The following is a 20,231-nucleotide window of genomic DNA, read 5'->3' on the forward strand; positions in this document are numbered from 1 at the left end:
TAATGCTAATGTAAAAAATTTTTATTTTTGCACCAAAAGAATCTTAGAAAACTTACCTAACGTTATTATAACAAGAGCAATTTATTTTAGCCTAACCCAACTAAATATATTTTAAAAACGTTTACAATAATTTAGTACTAAACAAACACAATCAAATATATTTTTTTCGTTAGGTTCAGAATTATTTTGGCGAAATTATTGCATACACAAAGTTTCACTTGTCCTATATGGCAGGATGACCGTTGCTATTTAAGCCAAGATCGCAAGTTCTGCCTATTCGGCACGACATATATATATATATATATATATATATATATATATATATATATATATATATATATATATATATATATATATATATATATATATATATATATATATATATATATATAATTTCTATGCCACAGACAACAAGAAGTTAGGCTGGAAGCAACCATTACTCTTGTCCTCAACTATTACACCACACGGTTTCCTTTAAGATGAACTGAAGAAAACAGGGTAGGATAAGCGAATTACCTGGAGTTTACCTGGAGAGAGTTCCGGGGGTCAACGCCCCCGCGGCCCGGTCTGTGACCAGGCCTCCTAGGTGAAAGCTCATGACTTATTTCTCTTACAGGTAACCTGGCCCTGAGTGACCTGGCTATTGGTCTTTACGTCGTCATCGCCTTCCTTCTCCACATCACACATAAGTCAGACCTTTGGCAAAAGAATACCTGCATGCTTCAGATTGGTCAGTCAAACCACGTGTCATTTTACGGGTCAGTCATGACACGTGTCTTTCTCTTAGTGATCTGTCCTTACCACGTGTCCTTGCGAGTCGTATCGCCTCGTGTCCTTCCCTTAATAAGTGGTGTCAACACGTGTCCCTTCTTACTGGCCAGTGCCACCACTGGTCAGTACTGATGACCTCCTCACTTCTGGTCACAATAATGACCGCCGCTCTTCGGTCAAGATATTCACCTCCCCCTCTATCACTGCATATTGTTTTCATATCAGGGGAATGAACTGATGTTGGTTAAGAGCTCTTGGTCAGAAGAATACAAGCTACCCTTCCCTTGGATCAACCATGCTTACTTCCTTTTCCAGAGCTGTTGACCTTATGGGTTTAGCGCTTCCCTAGGATAATAATAATGATAATAATAATTAATAGTAAACTCGTCCTCCTAAAGCAAGTCTAAATTTCTCACTTACAATTTTAAAAATTCTCGATATACACTCTTTAAGGTCATGTTGATGGTAGACTATAAGCAGTAGCTGGCAGACTTTAAGCCTAGTTAACCAGCAAACTGCAGGGAAGTGCTATACCCGTAGGGGTTATATAGCACCTGGTCAGGTTTAATCCGAGGAAGAGTAAGGTTGTTTCAACTGCTTTACTCTGAAGTCCTGTACTAGGTCCACTCTTCAAGTGATCTGAAAACGTATAACCATGAAGAGTCCAGCAGCCTCCCTTTCCTCTCCCTCCTCCCACCCATTACCCCTTCCTTCCCAGACCATCACTCTCCCTCCCACCCTTTCTGCCTTCCTCCCACATCATGACTCTCCCTCCCACCCTTTCTACCTTCCTCCCATAATGATTCTCCCACCCTCTATATCTATATCCCCAGACCATAACTCTTCCCCCACCCTCTCTACGTTCCTCCCCAGACCATGACTCAGTCATGACTGAGCTTGTCAACTTTATATTACAGTTGGTGTGTGGGGAGAGGGGGTGAAGGGCGGACTGGCATCTAGACGCACGTGAGAGTAGGAAATCTTCCTCCCTCTTTCAACTTGGCTATTTTGGCCACGACTGTGTACTGACGCGCGAGTTACAAGCCGGTCTACACTCAGTGACTTTTGATTTTATTTATATATATCGTTGTCAGCAAGCTTGTTCTGCACTTTGTAATGTGTTGACTTGCCAGCCACTGAACGTTGACAGAAACTCCTAATATGCATCATAATTTTAAACGATTATATATTTTTTAGCTTACAATAAGTATAAATTACATTTTACCCAGGGATATAATAATGTACATTCAGAAAATTTAAAATATTTTACAGACATTAGTATAAATATGTACAGTTGTTGTAAGATCACATGTTTTAGCCATACAATGATGATACATTATATAAGACAGTCATTCCCATTAGCCCCCTTGGGGCGGGGATGGCAGACTAGAGAGGCCTAGCTTGTGGCTAGGCCTGGGGACAGTTGGTCCCAAAGATGAAGAGGTACTTGTGCCTCCTCCCATGGGAGACTTAGGTCTCAGACACTCCCTAAAGAGGGAGCCAAGGCCGGGCCACCACTTGGAAAAGGCCCGGGCCGGGAGAATACCGGCTAATCTTTAATAATAATAAGTTTTTAAGGCCTGAGCTTGCTACCATCTGCAGCTCACAAGACTACCATTCCCACGAGCCCCTTTGGGGCGGGGCAGATGGCAGACTAGCTTCTCCCTACGAGCCCCGTGAGGGCGGGGAATGTGGCTAGGCCTAGGGAGAGTTGGTCCCAAAGATGAAGGGGTACTTGTACCTCCTCCCATGGGAGACTTACGTCTCGAGACACTCCCCAGATAGGGAGCCAAGGCCGGGTCACCACTACTTGGAAAAGACCCGGGCCGGGAGAGTACCGGCGAATAAAAAAATATGTAAGTTTAACTTAATAATGAGATATTTCAAAGCGAAGGATAGGAAGCTAATAATATTTCTTTCCATATCACCTGTGCTTTCACATCTAGAATATTGGTGTATGTTCAGAGAGCAGGAGAGTGCAGAGTGATCATTTACTACTCGCACAAAGTTAATAAAACATTTAAACTGCTGAGAACTCTTCAAAGTACCTGGCATGTGCTCTCTGGAGCAGAGAAAAGATATATAATAATACTGCATATACAGTACAAAGAAAATACAGGGGAACCATGTCCCAAGTCTACACACTACCATAACAAAGTACTGAAGATATGACAGAGGAATTGTAAAATAAACACCGTGTCAACATCCGTAGTCCAAGACTCTTCGACCTGCTACCTGGAGTTTACCTGGAGAGAGTTCCGGGGGTCAACGCCCCCGCGGCCCGGTCTGTGACCAGGCCTCCTGGTGGATCAGAGCCTGATCAACCAGGCTGTTGCTGCTGGCTGCACGCAAACCAACGTACGAGCCACAGCCCGGCTGGTCAGGAACCGACTTTAGGTGCTTGTCCAGTGCCAGCTTGAAGACTGCCAGGGGTCTGTTGGTAATCCCCCTTATGTGTGCTGGGAGGCAGTTGAACAGTCTCGGGCCCCTGACACTTATTGTATGGTCTCTTAACGTGCTAGTGACACCCCTGCTTTTCATTGGGGGGATGTTGCATCGTCTGCCAAGTCTTTTGCTTTCGTAGTGAGTGATTTTCGTGTGCAAGTTTGGTACTAGTCCCTCTAGGATTTTCCAGGTGTATATAATCATGTATCTCTCCCGCCTGCGTTCCAGGGAATACAGGTTTAGAAACCTCAAGCGCTCCCAGTAATTGAGGTGTTTTATCTCCGTTATGCGCGCCGTGAAGGTTCTCTGTACATTTTCTAGGTCAGCAATTTCACCTGCCTTGAAAGGTGCTGTTAGTGTGCAGCAATATTCCAGCCTAGATAGAACAAGTGACCTGAAGAGTGTCATCATGGGCTTGGCCTCCCTAATTTTGAAGGTTCTCATTATCCATCCTGTCATTTTTCTAGCAGATATCAAAAACATTACCGGAACAAATGTAGAAGTCTTCAAGAGGTAGCTGGATTACTGCCTCCACCAAGTGCTAAATCAACTAGGCTGTGATGGTATGTGTGTCAGCGGGCCGCTAACAGCAGCAGCCTGGTTAAGCAGGCAATAAACAGGGAAGTCTAGCCTCAGGCTAGGCTGCTTCGGTAAAACACGCTTCGAAATCGGTCACAGGTAACTGAAGGTCAGGATGACTTATTTCCATTAGAATGAATGTAAAGGCAGGTATTTTATGCCCCTATACAGGTGTTGCGGTGACTGCCTGCCAGGAGACCATCTTCACCATCATGTTGATAGCAGTGGACAAATACTTGTATATCTGCCACGGACTTAAGTACTCCTCCATCGTCACTACCAAGAGAGTGTACATCGCTGTTATCATTTCCTGGATCTTCTCCATCCTTATTGGTGGGCTCACCTACAACTGTCTTCCTTATATTATCATTATTAATTTGAATTTAGTAGTAATAATAAAAGTAATAGAAGTAGTAATAGTGGTAGTGGTGTGGTCGTAGTAGTAGTAGTAACAGTAATACAGTAGTAGTCGTGCTGATGTTTTCTCAAATTTATAATGGATTGTGAATCTTGGGTCACTGAAATAAGTTGAGTACCCCACAGCTGTGTCAGTTAAGCTATCTTATCCTTTAGGAATAATTAGATATTCTTGACCCTCTTTCTATTCGTTCCTTAGCAGGTGCCTCAAATTCCAGTTGGTTTCAGTTCTCCTTGAAGTTGGTCTCAATTCTTTTTCCAGTAAATCTCAGGTCTTTTTTCATTTTGTCTAAATTCTACTTCCAGTTGGTCTTAATTCTCCTTAAAGTTGGTCGCAACTCTCCTTCAGCATGGTCTTAATTCTCCTTCAAATTGGCTGGAATTCCTCCTACAGTGGGCTCTAATTCTCCTTCCAGTTGGCTCTAATTCTTCTTCCAGTTGGCTCTAATTCTTCTTCCAGTTGGCTTTAATGCTTCTTCCAGTTGGCTTTAATTCTTCTTCCAGTTGGCTCTAATTATTCTTCCAGTTCTCTAATTGTTCTTCCAGTTGGCTCTAATTATTCTTCCAGTTGGCTTTAATTCTCCTTCCAGTTAGCTTTAATTCTTCTTCCAGTTGGCTTTAATTCTCCTTCCAGTTGGCTCTAATTCTTCTTCCAGTTGGCTCTAATTCTTCTTCCAGTTGACTTTAATGCTTCTTCCAGTTGGCTTTAATTCTTCTTCCAGTTGGCTCTAATTATTCTTCCAGTTCTCTAATTGTTCTTAAAGTTGGCTCTAATTCTTCTTCCAGCTAGCTTTAATTCTTCTTCCAGTTGGCTTTAATTCTCCTTCCAGCTAGCTTTAATTCTTCTTCCAGCTGGATCTAATTCTCTTTCCAATTGGCTCTAATTCTGCTTCCAGATGGTCTCAATTCTCCTTCATTTTTCTTAAATCGTTTTCCAGCTGCACTTCTTCCCACTCAACGTCACACAATTCCAACCACAATGTTACTTGATCATGAAATTTACCTTCTTACATATCAAATAAATCGTGGATTCCTTTTAGAGTTGGTCTTGATTGCCATTCCAGCTGACTTAGATTGCCATTCCAGGATCACTCCCGGTGATGGGAATGCAGGTCCCTTGGGAGCAAGCATGTGACCGATGCATTTTCGCCCAAGTCATCTCCAGAAACTTCATCATCATCTTCTTCATCACCTCCGTGAGTTATTATCTTCATCTTATTCATTACCCGTGTTAGTCATTATCCTCATCGTCTATATCACCTCCTGAGCAAAGTACAGGTCACCACTGAGCAAAGTACAGGTCACCACTGAGCAAAGTACAGGTCACCACTGTGCAAAGTACAGGTCACCACTGAGCAAAGTACAGGTCACCACTGAGCAAAGTACAGGTCACCACTGTGCAAAGTACAGGTCACCACTGAGCAAAGTACAAGTCACCACTGTGCAAAGTACAGGTCACCACTGAGCAAAGTACAGGTCACCACTGTGCAAAGTACAGGCCACCACTGAGCAAAGTACAGGTCACCACTGAGCAAAGTACAGGTCACCACTGAGCAAAGTACAGGTCACCACTGAGCAAAGTACAGGTCACCACTGAGCAAAGTACAGGCCACCACTGAGCAAAGTACAGGCCACCACTGAGCAAAGTACAGGCCACCACTGAGCAAAGGACAGGTCACCACTGAGCAAAGTACAGGTCACCACTGAGCAAAGGACAGGTCACCACTGAGCAAAGTACAGGTCACCACTGAGCAAAGTACAGGTCACCACTGAGCAAAGTACAGGTCACCACTGAGCAAAGTACAGGCCACCACTGAGCAAAGTACAGGTCACCAGTGAGCAAAGTACAGGTCACCACTATGCAAAGTACAGGTCACCACTGAGCAAAGTACAGGTCACCACTGAGCAAAGTACAGGTCACCACTGAGCAAAGTACAGGTCACCACTGAGCAAAGTACAGGTCACCACTGAGCAAAGTACAGGTCACCACTGAGCAAAGTACAGGTCACCAATGTGCAAAGTACAGTCACCACTGAGCAAAGTACAGGCCACCACTGAGCAAAGTACAGGTCACCACTGAGCAAAGTACAGGCCACCACTGAGCAAAGTACAGGTCACCACTGAGCAAAGTACAGGTCACCACTGAGCAAAGTACAGGTCACCAATGTGCAAAGTACAGTCACCACTGAGCAAAGTACAGGCCACCACTGAGCAAAGTACAGGTCACCACTGAGCAAAGTACAGGCCACCACTGAGCAAAGTACAGGTCACCACTGAGCAAAGTACAGGTCACCACTGAGCAAAGTACAGGTCACCACTGAGCAAAGTACAGGCCACCACTGAGCAAAGTACAGGCCACCACTGAGCAAAGTACAGGTCACCACTGAGCAAAGTACAGGTCACCACTGAGCAAAGTACAGGTCACCACTGAGCAAAGTACAGGTCACCAATGTGCAAAGTACAGTCACCACTGAGCAAAGTACAGGCCACCACTGAGCAAAGTACAGGTCACCACTGAGCAAAGTACAGGTCACCACTGAGCAAAGTACAGGCCACCACTGAGCAAAGTACAGGTCACCACTGAGCAAAGTACAGGCCACCACTGAGCAAAGTACAGGTCACCACTGAGCAAAGTACAGGCCACCACTAAGCAAAGTACAGGCCACCACTGAGCAAAGTACAGGTCACTGTCCTCATAAAAACTTCTACCTGCTTGAAGAAACCTACCACCTATTTCATACACTTGCAACATCTGCCACATTGCTCTCCTAACCGGACTATGATATGCCGTTTCTGAGTCCATAAATGCAACGAAAACTTCCTTAGCATTTTTTTTAAATACTGTTTACTTATATGCTTCACATACTATACCCTTCCTAGAAACTCTTTCATATGCGATCCTGCTCTCCGTCTTACCCTTAACTCTCTCAATAATAATCTACCATTCACTTTACACGCTTATTCCTCTAAAAATCTCAACTAGGTAACAAGCAATCGATGCAGTGAATTCTATACTTTCAGGTGTGACAACTACTGCTCTCACTGATAGCATCCTGCTTGGAGTCCCTCTGGGGACCAATGCCACTGACACAGTTCTCAAGGAGAAATTGGATGATTTGAGGATAGAACATGTAGACGCTCATGATGCCCTATGCCTTCTCACCAAGTGCTTGAGCCTGCCCAGCCTAAGATGTGTACCCTCATATGACAATCCATATGACAGTCTTCTGATGTCAATATTACCTAGTGTGTTCAGTTTTATGCTATAAGATGGGCAATGGGATCAAACTACACTGCCAGTCAGACTAGGAGGCATAGATGTCCACATGGCATCACAAATAGCTCTTTCTCTATTCTTGTCATTGTGTGTGGCGTCCAGCGAACTTATTGTAGCGATTTTTCCCAAACACCACAGGGAGAAATGTTGGGGGTTCACCATTGTTCATTAATGGAGCTACAAGTTTAGTGCTTCACATTTAAAAAATAATTTTCCTCCTACAGGTTGCTGGCCCGTACGCGGTGGTGGTGAGCCTGTACTCTGTGTTGCTGATGCTGGCCCTCAAAATGCACAAGGCTCGCTATGGAGGCTCACTCACCGGCAACGACAACGCCAGGTCATCCAATTTCAGGCTCTCCTTTATGTCCAAGAAGTCCAAATCATCGAAGTCAAATCGCTCGACGAGTGCCACCACCGACCCGAACGTCAAGGCCAATAGGAGAAGGACGAAGAGGAAAGAGGTGGAGTACACAGCTACACTGCCTGGAATCAGTGAGAGGGATGCATCAGCCAAGCTCATTCGTTACCAGTCCCAGGAAACTCATAACCCTGAGCAGAGACGAGTATCTCATGACGGTGAAATCACAGAGAAGCTCATACAGGGTCAGGTCCTTCCTGGAGGAGACCAACTGGTCCAGGACGAAGTGGCAACAGATAGTCGCCAGAGATCCCTCAGAGAAGCCATATCTCAAAGCGACGATGGTGCTGTTCCTGAAGGCACTAAATTGTCTTGTGAAAAGCTTGCCGAAACAGTTGATGAGAACTTTAAAGAAAATGAGAATAAAGGTATTGCTATTAACATCGATAACCAAGATAACTTTGTTGACAACGGCATAAGAGACAATGCCAAAGACACAAATATATCAGTAAGTAATTATATTGGAGAGAGTTTCGACTGCACTGCCTCTGGCAGTGACAGAAAAAGAAGTGATGCCGCATCGGAGTCACCAAAGATAAAAAATACCAAAGGTCCTAAATTCACCAGGAAAGCTAAAACCGGACAGAAGTGCCAGTACGATACACACGAGGAACCTCCATCACCCTTAACAGAAGAGGAACGTCCATCCCCTTTAACAGAAGAGGTACCTCCATCACACTTAACAGACGAGGAGTTTCCATCACCTTCAACAGACGAGGAAGCCGGTGAGAAGACAAACTCTCCATCATCATCTTCACGAACGTCATGGCTGTTGACGAAGTATTTCAACCGTGTTGTATCTGACACCCGGGACAAGGTGCTCTTCTTGAAGAAGTGCCGGGCGCTTAAGACGGTCTTCCTGATCATTGGATCGTTCACGGCGACGTATGTGCCGTTCGTGGTGGGCACCTTGGTGTACAGCCTGAGCAAAGAGAAGCATGAGTGTCTACTGCATATGCTCAACACTTTTCTCTATTGTGCCGTCGTCGCCAACTCCCTGGCTAACCCGCTCATGTACGCCTATGGCTACCGAGAATTTCGCCTGAAGTCCAAGAGATTCAAAGGAATATTTGCCAAGGAAAAACCGATCAAGATTAAATGAGATTCCGAGACCTTCAAGTGGCGAGGGAGCATGTGCCTTGATGCTAGTAAACAGTGCTTCATCCTAGGAACCTGAGTTACCCTCGCTTTCCTTGAATCACATCTGATTGTCTCCCATTCCTCAGGTGCTTTGTACCTATTGGTTAAGCGCGTCCTCATTAATGTAATAATAATAATGACATTTGCAGCAGGTTGTCTGGAGGTGTGGCTTTTGCAGTAGATATATAAAAGGCTGGTTATCTCTCCGTTTCTCTGCCAGCTAGGGATCTTGGTCAAATTCTGGAGAACAAAATGCTGTCACAGGATAACTCAGTCTAGCTATCATAAGTAATATGCTTGAGATACCTGTGAGGGTATCATCGTCTTAGGACATTACTAGGTAGTGTCTTAACTCCAGTAAGCCAGAGGATGATTAAAAAAGTTATGGATCATTTCACAAAGACCCGTCCTAACAGAACTACACCACCTCGCGCATTCTCAGTGACACGTAGCAGTACTAACAAATCAGTACACTAGGAGTTAAAACTGGCGTACTAGGCCTGAAACAAAGTATACTTAAAAACATATATTGTATTCATTGTTTTCCTCTTTTTGAAACAAAATGTGACCAACTAATGCTACTCCTTAAACAAGAATGACTATTTATGTAAATAACCCCAGAATGGAACTGCAGCTCTAACTGGTGGAGATTTTACTTTTGTGAGACGCAGTTTCAGATCAATGAGCTTTTTAATTCGGAAATAGGAAAAGCCGTGAAGAAAACATAGGATGCAAAAGAAGCTTTTACCGGACAACGGTTCTCTTGTGTAGCGCTTCAAGTCATGACTATGAAGCTGTACACAGAGATAACATCTGCAACATGTGTTTTCTTCGCTACTGTTGGCAGAACGCTATTTGAATCCAAGGAAAAGCCGTGCTCAAAGACCTAAAACACCTAAGTGGAGGCAATAGTGCACAAAGCCCTAAAACCACAATGACTGTTAGAGTTCTTGATGCACAAAAATAAATAACCTGTTAGTTGTCCGGCACTTACCACTTTGTGTTTTAATATATCAACAAATAAAAACCTCTCCTAACAAGAACATAGAGAGGTAGCTATTATGAATCCCTTGTACCTGTCTAGCGGAGCAGTCTGATATTAACGCTGGCTGAGATTTGTTGACAAGCTCCCCAGTAGTTGTAGTGTTATCGCTAGTAATAATGGTAGAATTACCGACAAAATGTTATGTAAAAGGACAGAGATGCAACAATAAAATGTCACATTAGTTGCATGTGTCCTTTTACCTAACATGTTATTACTAGTTTAATACTAGGAATCGAGACCAAGATTTGTCATCTCCACCTCGGGGTACTCCACAGACCTCTGCAAGTCCCCTCAATTACATGCTTCTTAGAAGCCATCAAACCAGTCCATGTACGGCACTCAAGTGCTGTATTACCCGGTGACGTTTGCGTTTTTTGTAAATATAAAAATATTTATATGTACGAGGCTCAGTTGTGGCTTTCTTGCTTCACAGCAGGACCAGAGTCCAGTACTAGGGAGGGTGGAACCTTCTACCTGTTGTCTTGTCCACCTAACAATAAAAAGTTACCCGAGTGTTAGCGGACTCCTTTGGGTAGCAACCTTAGATAAGGCTAAAGTAAGATAACATCTCTTACGCTGTAAATCCAATAGTGTAAAAGAAATCTTTGATATTACCATTTGTGGGTCGTTGTTGCCTTCCAGGAGGGTGAGGGGGTTTACCTGGAGTTTACCTGGAGAGAGTTTCGGGGGTCAACGCCCCCGCGGCCCGGTCTGTGACCAGGCCTCCTGGTGGATCAGCGCCTGATCAACCAGGCTGTTGCTGCTGGCTGCACGCAAACCAACGTACGAGCCACAGCCCGGCTGATCAGGAACTGACTTTAGATGCTTGTCCAGTGCCAGCTTGAAGACTGCCAGGGGTCTGTTGGTAGTCTTCAAGCTGGCACTGGTGCCTTGATGCAGGTGAAGGCCTCTTGATCCATGGAGTTGGAGGTGCCCTTCCTCTGGCTGTGTGACACAGGTTTAGTACTTGTTTTCAAATAACGGAGTTACTCAACTGTTCCTTGGATCAAACTGAATTCAAATTTCCAAGCACTGTATGAACCTTATGGGTTTAGTGTTTTTCCGTGATTATAATAATAATAATTAACAATGGCGTTTCACTGTAAACCTCTTAGAGCGTAAGATAAGAATTAGTGTTGTTTGTGAGGAAGGTAGAGTGTGTGAGCCAAGCTTCACCAAAGCTTCCTGTGGTGGTCCGTCAAGCAGGTGGTGCTACTGGCGGTACCTAGATGGCGTCATGTTCAAACAATAATATAATAATAATAATTTTATCTAGGCTTGTACAAGGTATACTGGCATAGCTGACATCACTGATATACTACTATATAGAAAGCCCCTTGTTATGCAGGGCATTTAGGGCAAATTAGGTCAATTTTGTTCCAGGATGCGACCCACACCAGTCGACTAACACCCAGGTACCCACTTTACTGATGGGTGAACAGGGACGGCAGGTGCCCTATGAAAACACGTCCTACAGCACTGATGTTCAAACATAACTCTCTGAAATACGAGAGAGGTGTATGTCCACTTTGAGGCGTGTCACTAAATTGAATGTTGTATATGACGCATTTTGTAACTAAGAATGTTACGAAAACAGAATCTTTAAAAAAATATTTTAAAACAAAATTGAAAACAAAGCCGTCACAGCTGCAAAATACGTTTTAAAAGAAAAAGAAAACACTGGAATTCCGTCAGGCGTGAGTGGCGAGAAATGTTATGGATGTGAGCTATATAAGGAAGAAGATGCAGCAACTCTGCTAGAATTACAGCAGCTGCCACAACAAACGCTACTCCTCCACACAATTTATAATTCCACTTTAAAAAGTCTGCCTTTTTACATATTAAATATGGGATTTCTCAAGGTAAGATTGCAATTCAAGTTTTTCCTAAATATTTTTGATATTGTGTGTGTGTGTGTATATACCTGTATGTATGTATACATACATACAATTTTTAACACATCGGCTGTTTCCCACCGAGGCTGGGTGACCCGAAAAAGAAACACTTCATTTTTTTCTTTTTACAGTTAGTAATTTATACAGGAGAGGAGATTACTAGCCCCATGCTCCAGGCATTAAATTTAGTCGCCCCTTACGACACTCATGGCTTACGGAGGAAGAATTCTTCTCCACTTCCCCATGGAGACAAACACACACACACACACACACACACACACACACACACACACACACACACACACACACAATCACACACACACACACACATATATATATATATATATATATATATATATATATATATATATATATATATATATATATATATATAGATAGATAGATAGATAGATAATGAAATCACGAAACAAGCGATTCTGAATCATTAACAGAACTGTGGCTAGCCAAGATTCGATCCTGCATCATCATGCCCAGCTCTGTGAGAACAGGCCAATGTATGCATTACTCTATCCACTGAACCAACAATTCTCAAACACCAGGCGCCCAGTGGAACTGGGCATGTTTTCCCTGGTGCGATAACATACCAAACGATTTCGTGATTTCTCACACTATCAAAGAATAGTAAAAATAGGATAACAAGACTTGTAAGGCTGAGATTTCAGCCAGTCTGACCGATGTATACCTGGGTGCAATCTTTGCATGGTTTCTAGAAAACTCCTGGTGTGTTTTGTGTAACTGGATGCTTATGCTTATTGGAGTCCACCAGATACCATGCAAAGATTGCAGCCAAGTATACATCGGTCAGACAGGCTGAATGCTATCAACGAGGATCACCCAACACAAGAGGGTGATACGCTATGGACAAGAGAATTCGGCCGTTTTTCACCGTGTCAACAACAACAGTCACAATATTCACTGGGAAGTTGATGCCATCAAACACAAATTACATAGCTACCACGCTTAATTTCATTAAAATTCGCCTTTAAGAAGCACATACCATCAACTAACTTAATACAGAGCACCAGCACGAGATAGCACTGGGGAACTACTTACCCAAATTTTAAGCTTGATTCCAGTCACCTGCTTCAAGACCTGACACACCACACCCACTTGCTCCCTGACCTGTCTTCTCCCACGTGTTGACCTGACGCTCCATACTCACCCACACGGGTGAAAAGAGTAACCTTACAATATATACAATGGGCCTGAGCTCACAAGTCAGAAGATCCATACTCCTTGAAAAAAAAAGTATTACTTTCGTTCTTTACGAATGTGAAAACTCAAATTTCCTGAATAAGGAACTTATAGTCTCGCGATATGTCGTGTAACCCGCGACTGAGTCCCAAAGTGTCGTTTCTTCATGAAAAATTACACTGCTTACATGACCTTTTGCATTATTGCTTCGATAAGCATTATATGGTTTTTATACTGTACTTACTTTCTAAAAAAAATCATTGGTACTAATGTAATTATCCTAGTTACACACACATATATATATAATATACAATAAGATCACAATAATCAGGTAATATCACAATATGCAAAATATGCACAGTGAAAACATAGTGAAGTTCCAAGGGCTTTCGTGATTTTCCACATCATTAAGGAATAATGTGAGAAATCGCGAAGGCGCTCGGAATTTCACTGTGGCTATTTTGCACATATATAATATAAATAACTATGTTAATCAAGATTGTATTGCACCATTCTTCCGTGCAGCTTGTATGTTTGTGGGCAGCCTTCACAACCATCTTTCTTCCCGTCGAAACCACCAGAGCTGATGTGGAATCCAGCAGCACAAGTTTACCACAGAACAATCATCCACCAGATAATTTATCCAACTCAAAAGGCCCCTACACCCTAGCAGAGCTCGTCTTAAATTATACAGAGTCCTATAACACAGCGAATCTTACTTCTAGTTCAGTACAGTCCGTTCGTCCACCAGATCCATCGTTGGATTCAACTAAGTCCTACAATCTTGCAGAATTCGTTTTAAGCCCATCAGAGATCTATTTAAGAAAGGATCTTAACTCAAGTTCAACCGATCCATATAGTTCATCAGAGACTTATCTGAATCCTAAGAATTCACATAGAACACAAAGTAAAATCCAAAGCTTTGAAGAGGTTCAAGACCCACCAGATTCTATATTGGGGCCTCGTGGGTACCATTACTATACGATTACTGGTCCTATAGATTTCTATAACCTAAAAAGTATAAGCTCAAGCCAAAAGCAGCCTTACGGGACACCCATTGGAACTCCCAGTCCTGCAGGACCCCATGAGAAACCAACTAGTGATATTTTGAATTCAAGAAAAATCTTCGGGCAATCAACAGCAACATTACGTACCACGTTTAGTCCTATTCACCCCGACAGTCAAATTGACCCTCCAACAAGTTTTATGGAATCCTATAACTCAGCAGGATTTACATCAACAACCACCTCGAGTGCTGAAGGATCCTCTCTCCTAGCTCCTGAAGACTCCCATGACTATGAAGCATACTATGAGCCGATAGATACAAAAGAATACTACAAATCATCAAGTCCAGGAGGATCCTACGAACCACCAAGTGTAATAGGATCTTATCAACCACCAAGTCCGAGGGAATCTTATGAATCACTAAATCCACGAGGATCCTACGAAATACCAAATAAAAATGAATCCTATAACACATCAATTTTATCAAAACTGTACCTCGTAGCACTTCCCAAAAAGTCCTACAGTTCTTCAGCAGCACCAACTATTGCAGAAGCAGCTCATATAGTGGACTCTTCAGGAATCTACGTCACACTAACCCCAAAAGAGTCCAATGATGTTGCAAATTCTACAGATTCATATAACGTATCAAAGTCAACAGAATTACAAGATTCAAGTACTTCAATAGAATCCGTTCAGTCGCAAAGTCCAAAAGAGCTCAGTAACTCAACACGTTTGAATGGTTCTTCCATTTCCAGTTCCAAAACGCAAAACAACTTACCAAGTTCCAGTAAATCCTTGGTCACTATAAAGTCTTCTAGCTTATCTAGTCCTTCTGAATTCTATAGACTACCAATTCCAGTCTCAGTCAACTTAAACTCTCATAACCTACCCAGCCCTTTTGAATCTTATGAACTGCCAAGTACAACAAAGTCCAATAGTTCAGTAAGCTCTGCAAGATTTTATGAAATGCTCAACCCAAGAAAAATACATAACTTATCAAATTCCACGAGATCCGACGACCTGGTGAAAAATGAACAACTGGACAAAGTCCTTAGTCTTTTAGATTCTCAAAGCTTAGTGAGTCCTATCGCAAAACCAGGATGGCCGTATGACCACAAGAACCCTATTGAACCTCATGACGCTACAAAACCTTCAATATTTTATAGCCTAACAACATCCAATTCAAATACCAATGAACCCTCTAATCCTGCAGGATTCATTTTATCCTCAGTTGTACATTCCAAAATGCCCAGTGATTTAACAGGAACTATACTGCGTCCTAGCGAAGTCTATGGAGGTGTAGGAGCATTCACAGAAAAAATAAATAGCAATTCATTAACCACCTTACGACCCAAGGAGTCATACAGTCAAGAAGAATTAACCCTAAATTTCAATGATTCCAATCCAGTAAGGGCCAATGTAAATTCTCATGAATTTTATGACTCAGCAGGAATGCTTTTACGTTCCCAGGAGTTCTATAACGAGAGTCCCAGAAGCCCTGATAACTCGGAGGACACTTCTTATTCCAAGGAATCCCACGGCCCACCAGGGCCAAACTCAATCCCAGAAGAATCCTATAGCCCATCAGGACGAACCTCAAGCCCTGAAGAATTATTAAAGCCATCAGGGCCCACCTCAAGCCCCAAAGAATCACATAACCCACAAGGACCTATTAAAGACCTAGAATCCAATAACCCAAAACGGTCCGCCTTAACTCCAGAAGAATTTTATAATCTACCAGGACCCACTTCAGTCCCAGAAGACTTTTATAGCTCACCAGGAATCACTTCAACGTCAGAAGACTCCTATAACCTACCAGGCATCACCTCACCTATTTTCTCAACCACAGAATTTTATAAACCACCAGAACCCACCTCAACCACAATACCCACCAGAAGTCCTAGAGAAGCTAATAGCTCAGCTCAATTTTATGGTTCAACGGGGAATGTAGGTTCATCCGTCGTCAGAGCATCACAGAAACAGAGTTCAACAGAGAACAAGGTAAGAAATGCAATATATTTTCTCTTCACTTTCATTAAAGTACTCCTAGTGCCCTTTTTCTACTCTGGTCACCACAGCCATTAAAATTTACTTGCCACTGCCTAGATAAAATATTTACAGGTTTTAAATATTTAGCATGGGCACAGGTTCTGAGTATTAACACAAGTTCTAAGCATTTGACACGCTCTAAGCATCTGATGAAGGTTCTAGGCATTTAACATAAGTTTTAAGCATTTGACGTAGATTCTGACATAAGTTTCCAAATATTTGATATTTGAAACACGTTCCAAGCATCTTAACAGATTTTAAAAGTTTTTTTTTTTTTTTGGTATCATTTGAGTATGTACACCATGATATAAGTAAATACAAGAGGTAGTTTGGTTGGGAAAGTGCATCTGTTTACCCTAGTCATGGAAGCCATTATGAGTCCGCCAATCCATCCATCAAATGCATCGGTTGCAGAGTCATTTTCACATTCAGACTGAGAAAGTGTGGGACGTGTGAATGTATTGTGTGGAAAATGTGAACCGGAGACGCTTAGTTTGTAGGTAGTGGACAAATGAATTATTCTTATTCTTATTCGTGTAACCACGAACGGGTGATATTGAATCAATAACAACACTGCAACTAACCGAGGATTCGAACCCATGTCGTTTTGGCCCGCCTCATGGTGAGCGAAAATCACATGGCTCTCTAACCCACTGGACCACACACAGCGTCATGTGATTTTCGCTCACCATGAGGCGAGCCAAAACGACATGGGTTCGAATCCTCGGTTAGTTGCAGTGTTGTTATTGATATATGTGTGTGTGGGGGGGGGGGAGGACTCGTAAGTAATTCGATGTAATCCGGGGAATGGGAAAGAGCCATTTACCAGCAAGTTAAATGAACACAAACGACCATTACCGTATACAGAGGCACCTGTTTACAAGAGTTGTGGAGATAATTATTACATTATCTCTATAATTATGACATAGGTACATAATAGGTTCAAACATTGAGGGCACCAAAATTCTGTTACTTGAGCAAGTTAGTGAGAAGATTACACAGTTTGTGAATTCAGTCACATGACCATTACAGTGAAACACAGTAAATACAGAGACACACGGGTCCAGGGGTCTGCGCAAAGGTGCAAAGTTAATTAATCAAATTAAAGAGGTTAAGAGTAATTTATAAAGGTGAAGTTAATTAAACACAAGAATATTAAACACAAAAATATTAAATTAAACACGAGAATACGGAAAAGGATGACCAAGTAGCGTAGACATTGAAAAAAAAATACATGCTGACTAACAATAAATAGGAAGACATTCTTGAGAAAGTTGATGATACAAAAGAGAGCGAAGGAAAAGAAACAGCTGAAGCCAGTGTAGCACCTGTGGTTGTTCATGACGAACTGTGTAGCGATGATTTCCATATCTCACCCACATTCCTGTCGCACTTTTTACTGCCTTCAAGGGAAGTACCTAAAAATCCTTGGATCAAGAAACCTTCAGCCTCAGATCTCTTCCCTTGAAGGGTCACCTGTAATAACTTATAGTGTAGCAGTCTAAGTACTATTTTATAGTTCCTTCAAGGTGGGGTACTTGGATATAAGCGAAGGGCTCTTGATCCAAGGCGCTAAAGCTTCCCACCCCTCCCGAACCTGATTACTTCCCATTCCACGGTGCTTTAATACCCTTAACAGTTTCCTTTTGAGCATAATAATAATAATAAAAATAATAATAATATACGTGAATAATGGCGTAATAAGTATTTGTCAAAAGCACAAACTAGCCAACATAAAACAATAATATAAAAACTTATCAGGTATCCCATCCCTGAAGCGAGACCTTGAATAATAATAATAATAATAATAATAATAATAATAATAATAATAATAATAATAATAATAATAATAATAATCTTTATTTCTATAAGTACATGTATACAGTACGGTGTTGTCTGAAGTTTTTTCTCCAAGGTTTTCGTTTATAACTTGAGAACGCCTCATCCGATCGGGTTCAAATTTTGAACGATGTACTGTAATTAGGGAAAGGTTCATGCAGTTACTGGCAACCCTTACGTGATTTTAGCGTTCCTCGTGAATTAAATAAATTTTATTCATGGAGGAACACTTAACCCGTAGGAACCAGACAGCTCCTGCAGGAATGTGAAACATTCAGGTTCAATCCAAGGGAAGATCAGGTCTAATTTCTTGACTCAAATTATTATTATTATAATCAAGGGGAAGCGCTAAACCCGTAGGATTATACAGCGCCTGGGGGGGGGGATGTGGAAGGCATTCAGGCTTAATTCGGGGAACTGGAGCACAGATCCAATTCCCTAAATCAAATCTTGACTCAAAAACCCCTCACTGGTGTCAAAGAACCTCCCTTGAGGGGACTAATGATAATAACACATTCTTATAGGACTGCAGAAGACCAGAATACAGTTTCTCGTACAGTGTGGAGGACGCTGAACGAGGTTCTCACTACGGTCACACTCAGTACGCTGATGGTGATGTTATCAATGGTCTTTATTACGTTCTCGTTCCCAGTGGTCAACGTCAGGTACGTATCTTTAACCAAGTTCAAAATATTTGTTCTACTTATTTACAAGAACTAGCAAAACTATACATTGGTCACTACAGTAATGAAGAAATCCAAGCAGCTGTATTATGCTAATATTCAAAACATTCTCAGACGGGTTTGAGTAAATTTGCTAAAAGTTTATGTAGTTAACATCTCGCCTCAGGTAAGGGCGGTGAGTTGATGTCAGTGAGAGGCTTTTGATCCAAGAAACTAGATCTATCCTCCCCTTCCTAAGATCGAATCTGATTGCCTCTTATTCCCCGATGTGAACTCTTTACGTATTTAGCGCTTTCCAATAATAATAATTTCAAGGAAAGTGTTTTTTTTATTCTATTTTAGGCCTATCCTCAACGATCTTAATGACATTTCTGTTAATAGTTTGCTTAATTAGATGCAGAAATTATAAGTTTATATTTTTTATTAACAGCTAATTTGCTTATTTCATTAATGGGAACAAATTATACAAGATTCATAAACATTATTATTTACATTTAGGAGAAAAAGCGTTCAACCTGTAGGGGTTTTACACCGCTTGTGAATGGGAGGCAATCAAGTTTAATCCAAGGAAGAGGAAGACACGGTAAATTAAATGGATCAAGAGCCCCTCGCCAGCATCAATTGTTATAATCATGGGGGAGCGCTAAACCTGTAGGATCAAACAGCGCCTGTGGGGGGGGGGATGGAAGATATTCAGGCTTAATTCAGGGAAATGGAGCACAGACCCAGTTCCCTAGATCAAGAGCACCTCACCAGCATCAAGAAACCTCAAAAGAGAGTTCATAAACATTAAAATACTTAACATAATAGGCACAGAATGATATACGATAATGTCACTTACCGTAGCAGCAACGACGTAATTACTTCCGTCCAGTAGGTGCCATACTATGGCATCTTTCACCCCGCCAGCTGACAAATTTTTAAAACTACGTCCCTTTAGGCAGGCCTCCATTGTTTCTACTGTGTGAAGGGTTTTCCATCAAGCAGATGTACATGTCACTAGACATGGAAGTTCAACTTGGTTTGTGTCAACAACACTTGCTGTTGTCAACGGATCATATACACTAAAAATTGCCATCTTCTGTACATACTTAACATATCCTTCTTGTGTCAGATGCCTTGTGTGTTCATTGACCACAGTGCGAATTTAAGTACTTGCTCCACACTTAAAATATTTATCAGACACTAGAGCACTAAAACAGTCTGCATCACCCACAATGTGGTGGACACAACTGACTGGACCACCTGACACCAAACTAACCTTATAATACTACTACTAATAATAATAATCTTTATTTCTACAAGTACATGTACAAGGTATATAGGCCTAGCTGACATCAGTGACGTACTGCTATAAAGAATGCCCCAGGTTATGTAAAAATTAGGTCAGTTTTGTCCCCAGGGTGCGACCCATACCAGTCGGCTAATACTTTGGTGTTTATTTTACTGCTAG

At 42.0% G+C, this 20,231-nt stretch overlaps 2 protein-coding genes across 5 annotated transcripts in view; one reads left to right on the forward strand and one right to left on the reverse strand.

Moving 5' to 3' along the window:
• LOC128686912 (probable muscarinic acetylcholine receptor gar-1) overlaps window positions 1–11,176 on the forward strand; it is a 58,719-nt gene extending 47,543 nt beyond the window's left edge. For all 4 annotated transcript variants that reach the window (XM_053774186.2, XM_053774185.2, XM_053774183.2 and 1 more), the window contains 4 exons: window positions 617–730; window positions 3,967–4,128; window positions 5,299–5,408; window positions 7,714–11,176. In XM_053774186.2, the coding sequence (XP_053630161.2) occupies window positions 617–730; window positions 3,967–4,128; window positions 5,299–5,408; window positions 7,714–9,009 (1,682 nt within the window). In that variant the 3' untranslated portion in view covers window positions 9,010–11,176. The remainder of the gene's footprint in view (window positions 1–616; window positions 731–3,966; window positions 4,129–5,298; window positions 5,409–7,713) is intronic.
• Window positions 1–19,995, reverse strand: part of LOC128686910 (metal cation symporter ZIP14) — a 210,454-nt gene extending 190,459 nt beyond the window's left edge. Inside the window, exon 1 of the mRNA XM_070103606.1 lies at window positions 19,620–19,995. The gene's annotated coding sequence lies outside the window, so the exon portion shown is untranslated. The remainder of the gene's footprint in view (window positions 1–19,619) is intronic.
• Between the last annotated feature and the right edge of the window lie 236 nt (window positions 19,996–20,231).

Source organism: Cherax quadricarinatus, chromosome 86 (genome assembly GCF_038502225.1).
Source record: "Cherax quadricarinatus isolate ZL_2023a chromosome 86, ASM3850222v1, whole genome shotgun sequence".
Lineage (NCBI taxonomy): Eukaryota > Metazoa > Arthropoda > Malacostraca > Decapoda > Parastacidae > Cherax > Cherax quadricarinatus.